At 66.2% G+C, this 8,299-nt stretch overlaps 2 protein-coding genes across 2 annotated transcripts; one reads left to right on the top strand and one right to left on the bottom strand.

The window, feature by feature from the left end:
• Nucleotides 1–1,596: 1,596 nt before the first annotated feature.
• Nucleotides 1,597–3,315, top strand: GADD45GIP1 (GADD45G interacting protein 1). Its single transcript, XM_040613310.1, has 2 exons — nt 1,597–1,937; nt 2,888–3,315. The coding sequence occupies exons 1-2, from the start codon at nt 1,618–1,620 to the stop codon at nt 3,243–3,245; spliced, it is 678 nt and encodes a 225-aa protein (XP_040469244.1). The 5' UTR covers nt 1,597–1,617; the 3' UTR covers nt 3,246–3,315.
• RAD23A (RAD23 homolog A, nucleotide excision repair protein) lies at nt 3,288–8,180 on the bottom strand. The gene is made up of 9 exons (XM_040613305.1): nt 8,011–8,180; nt 6,794–6,955; nt 6,538–6,716; nt 6,204–6,259; nt 5,618–5,745; nt 5,449–5,524; nt 4,596–4,726; nt 4,349–4,504; nt 3,288–3,812 (listed from the first exon to the last, which is right to left on the bottom strand). Exons 1-9 carry the CDS (start codon nt 8,080–8,082, stop codon nt 3,699–3,701), a joined length of 1,074 nt encoding a protein of 357 aa, XP_040469239.1. The 5' UTR covers nt 8,083–8,180; the 3' UTR covers nt 3,288–3,698.
• Nucleotides 8,181–8,299: the final 119 nt, after the last annotated feature.

Genomic DNA, 8,299 nt, shown 5'->3' with positions numbered 1-8,299 from the left:
AGCTGCTCAGGGGCCACCAGTGCCAGATGTGCCACTGTGACCAGCTGGGGCCACAGATGGAGCCACGCGGGGGCAGGGGAGCACAGGGGGATGGCATTTGCACCCCCGCCACATGCCGTGATATGCCCTGTCATGCAGTGTCGCCCCCAACACGCTGCAACAGGCTCTGACAGGCCACACATGCAATGACACGCCCTAACATGCCATGCTGTGCGATGTCACCCCTGACACACTGCAACAGGCCCTCACACGCAAAGACACCCCCAACACACTGCAACAGGCTCTGACATGCCACCACATGCAATGACTTGCCCTGCCCTGCCATGCAATGTCACCCCCTAACACACTGCAGCATGCTCTGACAGGCCACCACATACAACGCACCGTGACATGCCAGGACATGCAATGTCATGCTGCAACAGGCTCTGACATGCTGCCACATGCACCGACATGCCCTGACACGCTGTGACATGCCATGTTATAAAATGTCACCCCGACACACTGCACCATGCTCCGACAGGCCACCACATACAACAACATGCCCTGACATGCAACAACATCCCCTGACATGCCAGGATGGGCACCGGTACATCACTGTGTCACCCACCAGCCCTGGGGACACACGTGGGACAGGGACCCTGGTGGCAGGGGGGTCGCCCACCTGGGGCTGGACAGGAAAACCCTGGGGAGGGGGAATGCCCCCCCCGGGGGGGAAATCCGGGCTGAGGGGGGGCGGGGGGAATGGCCCTGCCCAGGGGGTAAATGGGGCTGTCGGGGTCTTGGCGGCGGGGAAAAGGTGGGGGCGGGGCAACTGCAGAGGCCCCAAAATAGGGGAAAATTGCCCCAAACTGGGCCAGTTTGCAGCCCCTCCCCTTGGCTGGGGGGGTTGTCTGGGTTCAGCAGGGAAGGGCAGAGCTGGGGGGGCTTGGACCCCCAGGTCCCCAACACCGAGGAGGCCCAGGGAAGATTTTGGGGCGATTTTGGCTCCACCGAGTAGCAGATTTCCCCCTGCTGCCAAGGCCTGGAAGCCATTAGCCCCCCCCCCTCCCCTCCCCGCAGCTCCAGCCAGCAGAGGGGGGGAAGGGGCGGACCCACGCGTCGGGGGGGCCCCGGCCCCCCCGTGGGGCCCACTTGCAGGGCGCTGCCACACGGCTGGGTGCCCCCCACCCTCTTTTCCTGTCACCCACTTACAGGGACACCACCACCCCCCTCCAAGCTTCTGCCTCTCCTCGCTGGGGCTGGGGGGAGTCCGGGGGGCCCGGGCCGCGGGCAGGGAGGGGTTAACGCCGGCGGGGCCTTGGCAGCGCGCCCCGAGGTTTGGCTGCGACTGAAAAATGGGGGGGGGGGGGGGGGGGGGGGTGGGGAAGCCAGGCCCAGCCCACCTCCACCCCTCCTCCACGGGGGAGAGGCGGCGGTTTCGGAGCATTGCCCCACACACACACTTCCAGCGCCGTTTCGGGGTCCCCCCCGCCAGGAGGAGCCCCCCCACCACGAAGAGGGACCCCCCTCGCCCCCCGGGACAACCACCTCACCTCAGGAGGCCCGCCCCCAGCTGTCACCCCCTGCCCGACTTCCGCCCTCCCATTGGGCCTTTTCCGCTACGTCACTTCCGCTCAAATGGCGGCGCCCTGGCGGCGGGCGCTGGGCCAGGTCCGGGCCTGGCCGGCCATCGCTGCCCCGCTGCGACCTTACCGGGCGGCCCCGCTGCGGCGGCGGCTGGGCCCGGCCCCGGCGGCCGCAGACGACCGGCGGGCGGCGGCGCGGCGGTTCGGGCGGCTGGGGGAGGCGGCGGCGGTGCCGCTGCGGCAGCTATGGCCGGACCCCGAGCAGCTGCGGGCGATCGTGGCGGAGGAACGCGAGTGGGAGCCGTCGCTGCAGGAGATGGAGGCGGCGCTGGAGCGGCGTGAGCGGGAGGAGGCGCGACGGAGGCAGGAGAGGTGGGGGCGCTGGGGGCCGGGGGCACCGGGATCGGCGCTGGAGGAGCAGTGGGATTGGGGCTGGAGAGGCACTGGGGTTGTACCGCGGGCACTGGGAGAACTGGGATCGGGGCTGAGGGGCACTGGGGGAACGGGGATCAGGGCTGGAGGAGCACTGGCGGTACTGGGAAAATTGGAATCAGGGCTGAGGGGCACTGGGACAACTGGGATCGGGGCTGGGGGGCACTGGGGGAACGGGGATCAGGGCTGGAGGAGCACTGGTGGTACTGGGAAAACTGGAATCAGGGCTGAGGGGCACTAGGGGCACTGGGATCAGGGCTGGGTGAGCACTGGCGGTACTGGGATTAGAGCTTGGGCGGGCACTGAGGGCGGAGCTGGAGAGGTACTGGGAGAATGGATTAGGGCTGGGGGCACTGGGAGAACTGGGATCGGGGCTGGGGGGCATTGGGGGAATGGGGATCAGGGCTGGAGGAGCACTGGCGGTACTGGGATTAGAGCTGGGGGGGGGCACTGGGGGTACAGTAGTGGCACTGAGGGCAGAGCTGGAGAGGCACTGGGAGAATGGATTAGGGCTGGGGGGCACTGGGAGAACTGGGATCGGGGCTGGGTGAGCACTGGCGGTACTGGGAAAACTGGGATTGGGACTGGGGTGCACTGACGGTACTGGGAGGACTGGGATCAGGGCTGAGGGATACTAGGGGCACTGGGAGAACTGGGATCGGGGCTGGAAGGCACACACTGGGCAGAAGTGTGAGCATTGAAGGGGCTTGTCCCCAGCCTGCAGGGGTTATCCCCATCTCGGGGGGGGGGGGGGGGGGGGGGGGGAGGAAGCCGATTCCATTCCAGAGGTGTGTCCCAGGGCACCGCCCCATCCCTGGGGGGTGTCCCAATCCCGGGGAGCACTGTCCCCCATCCCGGGGAGTGTCCCCAGCGCTGCTGTCCCACCGCAGGCAGCAGCTGGTGGCCCGCAGCCTGGCGGCAATGCCAGCACGGATAAGTGCCTGGCAGCAGGAGCGGGCACAGGCGCGGGAGCGAGCGCGGCAGGAGGCGGCGCGGCGGCAGCGGCTGTTGGCCGAAGCAGGGCTGGCGGGGGGACCCTCCAGCCGCGGCACCCCCCGCCGCGACAGCCCCCAGGCCCAGGTGCTGCTGCAGGACCTGGAGCGGCAGCAGCGGCGTGAGGAGAAGCGGCGGCAGCGGCAGGAGCGCCAAGAAGCTGCCCGCAGTGCCTTGGCCGCTGCCGAAGCTGCTGCCGCCTCCCAGCCTCCCCCCGGAGCCCCCACCAAGACCCCAGGGACCGTCTCCTCCTAAATGTGCCCCCCCCCATCAAATCACACCTACGCGAGCCCAAAATGGGTTGAAAATTCTGCATTTAATCTTATCCCCCTACCTCTGTGTTGTATTTTTTCCCGCGGCTGCCCACCCCCTGACTCCCCCTCCACCCCCTGGGGTTGAAGGGGGGGGGGGGGGAAGGGGGTGGGGTGGGGGGAAGGGGCACGACAAGGAGGAAGGGGTTTGCTGAGCACCCCCACAGCAGGGGGAGGGGGGGCGGGGGGGCTCCACTGATCACTGCTGCTCCCTCAGGAGAGTGGCAGGGCTGGGGCCCAATGGGGGTCCCAATCCTGCCCCTCCCCAGCCAGACCCAAAGCCCCGGGGAGGGGAGGGAGGGGCCGTGCAAATGTCTGTGTTTGTGTGTCCCCCTGTGGGCCCCATGGCCCCCCCTCCAACGGGGGAGAGAAGGTGGGGGGCGCCAGCCCCGGCCCCTCAGTCATCATCGAAGTTCTGGCTGAGCAGGAAGTTGGCCGCCAGGTTCTCGTTCTTCTCGCAGGCAAAGTAGGCCTGGATCACCAGGCTCTCGGGGAAGCCCAGTGCCTTCAACTGTTGGGGGGGGGGGGGAGGGAGCGTTCACTTTGGGACCTACTGACACCCCCGGCCCAGGGCAGGTGCAACTTCATTGTTAACGCCAGAGCCAGCCCTGTTAACTCTAAAGCCTAGTGATAGCACTGTGTGCCCCGTAACGTTAGCTCTGTACACGTCACTGGGTGTTAACTCTGGTCCCTACTGATGGCTGAAGAGCAGCTACAGCATTTCTGACTCCCACTGACCTGTCTTCCGCTGCCGTTAACTCTAGAGCCTAATGACCACAGCCCAAGTGCTACCAGCCGTAAGACCCCAATGTGTGCAACCAGTGTTAACTCTGAACCCTAATGACAACTCCACGTTGCTTGCCTCAGTGCTAAACTCTGCTTCCTGCTGGTGGCTGGATGTCACCGGTAGCGTAAGGGGCCAAAAAGCCTGTTAACTCTGGTCCCTACTGACGGCAAGGAGCTTCCTCCTGCACCCTGCTGATGGCCAAGCGCTGGTGCCTGCCCCCCCCCCCCACCTCCCCGCCACAGTGCCCCCCTCCTCCTTACCCTTTCTATGGCTTCTTTTTCCTGAGGCGTCACCTGGATGTAGTTCATCTGGGGGGACTCGTCCCCGATGGCGCCCATCTCCCCCTCGAGGTCGCCCAGCTCGCCCAACGGCTCATTCAACATCTGGATGAATTGCTCCTGGTGCTGGCTGATTTGCTGGGGGAGGCAGGGGAGGGGGGTGAGGGAGGGGAGGGGGTGGGGGGATGAGGGAGGGGGTGGGGGTCGCTCTGGGGGTGCTGGGAAGTACCTGGAGCAGCTGGGGGTTCTCCTGGCCCAGCTGCTGGAGCAGGGCGGGCAGCAGGGCTGGGTTCTGCTGGATCACCTGCCGCATGTTCTGGAACTGGGGCTGCTCCCTCAGGAACTCCAGTGGGTTCTCCCCTGTGGGTGGGTGAGGTGGGGTCAGGGGGTGGGGTCTGAGTGAGCCACACCCACAGGGTGGGGCCTGACAGGGACACAATCCCATCCAGGAGGAGAGGCCCCCCTCAGGCTTTGCCCTGGGAATGCCCCAAAGAGGTGAATGCCCCCTGGCCACGTCCACCAGACCACACCCCTTGGAGAGGCGGGGCCTGTCCAGGCCACACCCTCTCATTGTGACAAGGCCAGTAAAGCCACCCACACACACCCCAGGGCAAGGAGTGCCCCGGGGTGGGGTGGACCAGGCCACACCCCAGGGGGAGGAGCATTCAGGTAGGCCCCCCCAAGCCACACCCCCAATGGGAGGGGTCTGTAGACCACGCCTCCACCTGGACAGTCCCATAAGTCACACCCAAAAGGGGGTAGAATAGGCCACTCCCCCAAAGGGAGGAGCCTGAGAACCACGCCCCCAAAAGGGGAGGTGCCTCCAACTTGACAGAAGCCTTATACCATGCATCCGCCAATGAGAGGGACCTCCAGGCCACACTTTAAGCCACACCCAAAGAGGAGGAGCCATATGGCCACACCACCAAAGGGAAAAGTAGCTAGACCACACCCCCAGTGGGGTGTAACCCTTAAGCCACGCCCCTAAGCGGGAAAGTCTTTTAAGCCACATCCCAACAGAAGGACCTATGCCAGCCATGACCCCACCCCTGGGCACGTACCCCTGCCCCCACCCCACTGACCTTCAGGCGCTGGCTGCTCCGGGGGGCGGCTCTCCTGCACTGGCGGGCGCTCGGGCTCGGGGCTGCCGGGGATGCCCTAGGGGTTGGGGGGAGGTGGGTCAGGGTGGCCCTGAGACCCTCCCCCGATCCCCCCGCCCCCCCCCCCCCCCCCCCCCCCCCCCCAGCTCACCGTCAGCAGGTACTCGACAGCGCGGTGGGGGTTGTTGTAGCTGGCGCGCAGCGCGGCAACCACCCGCTCCCGCTCATAGCCCATCGACATGATCTCCGTCAGCATTGTCTCGTACTCCGAGCCCGTCACTGCCCATCTTGTGTCAGCACTGGCCCAGGACGATCCACCCTTCCCCCAGGGACCCCCCCCCCATATCCCCCACCTCCCACACATACCTTCTCTCCCCCACAATAAGGACCCCACCTTCAAACCCTCCCAAATTCAAACCTTCCCGTTCATCTGCATTCCTTCCCCCTGCACCCTATTCCCTGCCCGGGGACCACCAAAACAACTTCCATGCTCCCCCTGCACCCCCTCCCCCCACCCAACCCCTTTACCTTCTCCCATTCCACAGCCCCCCTCGTATCAGGGACGCCCACCCCACTGGTGACCACAAGTCGCCACACCCCAGGGAACCCTCCACACACACCCGCCTGGTGCCTGTCTCCCCCCACCCCCTGGACACACACACCTGCCTGGTGCCTGTGTCTCCCCCCCCGAGGATGGACATCCCCCCCCCCTATTCCCACACACACCCAGGACCCACCGAGGGTAGAGGCGGCATCAGCTGAGCGCCCCGCACTACCTGCGGGGGGAACAGAGCTGCGGATTCAAAAAGAGAGACGTGGCAGCCGTGGTCTTTCCAGGAATGCCAGGGCACAACCATCCCCCCTGACCCCCCCATCCCCCACTCTCCTGCTATGCTACCCCCACACCTCCCCTCCCAAATCTCCTCTGTGCCAGCTCCTAATCCCCCACAGCCCCTCCAAACGCTTTGCTTGTGCTTCTCCTGTCTGCCACATCCTCGCACCACATGGTTTGACACAATTAGAACCCCCGCCCCGATCCCACACCCCTCCGCGCTGTGCCCCCCACCTTACCCCGTGGCAGGCTCTGAGAGGGTGAGTGGAGGGAGGTCATGGGCTGGTGTCTCCTCGCTGGGGGCAGCCGGTGGCGGGGGGATGGCATCAGCGGCCGGGGGGGGCCCCGGTGCTGCGGGAGGCTCTGATGTGCCGCCAGCTCCAGCCTCGGGGGCTGCAGTGCCCAACGCAGACTTAGCCTGTGGGAGGGAGGCATCAGCAAGGAGGGGGGGGTCTAAGGGGGTTTGTGTTTGCAGGAGACCTGGAGAGGTCCCACCTTGGTCACCATAACAACCACAAAGTTTTTCTCATCAATGCGGTACTCGCGGATCGGGACGTCATCACTCAGGATCTTCCCGGCGTAGATGAGCTTCTGGCCGGCCACAGGGAAGGCATCACTGCCCTTCTCTGCCTCGATCTTCTCCTTCAGTGCCCGCACCTGAGGGTGTAGGATGGGGTCATGGTATGGGGGGAGTCTCAGTGGCAACCCGCACCCAGGGTCACCCCAAAAACACACACAGTCATCCCAAAAAAATGGGGTGCCACCATCCTCTGCGACAGGAAAATCATCATTCTGTATGGGGCTGGTGGAGCTACAGGCTCAGGGGTGAGGTGGGGAGTTGCTGGGGAGGGGCGGGAGGGAGCGCTGGGTAGACCTGTAAGCATGGGGGGGGAGGGGAGGGGAGGGGAGCAGGCACTCCCCGATGTTGAGCCCCACCCAAATAATTACTCCCTCATCCTCCTTAGTGTGCAGAGGACCCAGCATCTGTGTCCCCCCCCCCCGCCACTGTGGCAGGGTGGGGGCACTGGGGATCATCAGGCTGCACAACACACGATGTGCCCCCCACCCCCCACATTACCCTGCTCCCAAATGAAAACACAGAGCCCCCCCCCAGGGTGTGTGTTACACTCTACAATGACACAGAAACCCCGGGCCACCCCTCCGTGTCCCACTGCAGGTGAGAGCAGGACTGAGAACCCCCCATTGTACCCCCATGGATGGGGGGGAGACACACACCCCACAACAACAGAAACCCAGGGCTGGCCCCAGCCCCGCTGTGGCTGGGAGGGGGACGAGGACCCCCGCGTTTATGTACTCCCCCCAGAAAACGGCACAGAAACCCTGAGCTGCCCCACAGCGGGTGGGAGAGCGACCGCGACACCCTCGACATACGCCCATACACAGGGCAGGATGGAGGACACCCGCCACCAGCTCAAAAACCCCGGGGCCGCCCCACACGACGGGGAGGAAAACAGACACCCCCGCAGCGGGGCTGGGGCAGGCCCGCCCCACCCCCCCAGCTCAGCGCAGCGCGGGGGGAGCAGGCCCGGTTCCCCCAGGCAGCGCTACGGGGGAGCGGGAGCTGGCCCGGCCCCTCCCTCAGCACAGCGCGGGGGGGGGGGTAAGCAGGCCCGGCCCCCCCCGCCAGCCCAGCGCCGAGGGGGGGGGGTAAGGCCAAGGCCGGAGCCGCTCCGGGCCGAGGCCGCGCTCACCGTTTCGTGCGGCTCCATCCGGATTTTGAACGTTTGCTGCTGCAGCGTCTTCAGCGTCACGGTGACCGCCATGGCGCGGCGGCGGCGGCTCCTCCCGGCGGCCCCACAACATGCAACTCACGCCGCCGCCATCTTAGGCGCCCCACCGCTTCCGCCACGTGACGCGCGACCGGAATTACGTCACGGCGTCGGCAGAGCCAAGCCCCGCCCCAGCGCGCATCACGTGCCGCACGGAACCTGCCCCGCCCCCACCCCGCGCCCCTTCATCACGTGAGGTGCACGGCGGCAC

Source organism: Falco naumanni, chromosome 13, assembly GCF_017639655.2.
Source record: "Falco naumanni isolate bFalNau1 chromosome 13, bFalNau1.pat, whole genome shotgun sequence".
NCBI lineage: Eukaryota > Metazoa > Chordata > Aves > Falconiformes > Falconidae > Falco > Falco naumanni.
This window is presented reverse-complemented; position numbering and strand designations above follow the sequence as displayed.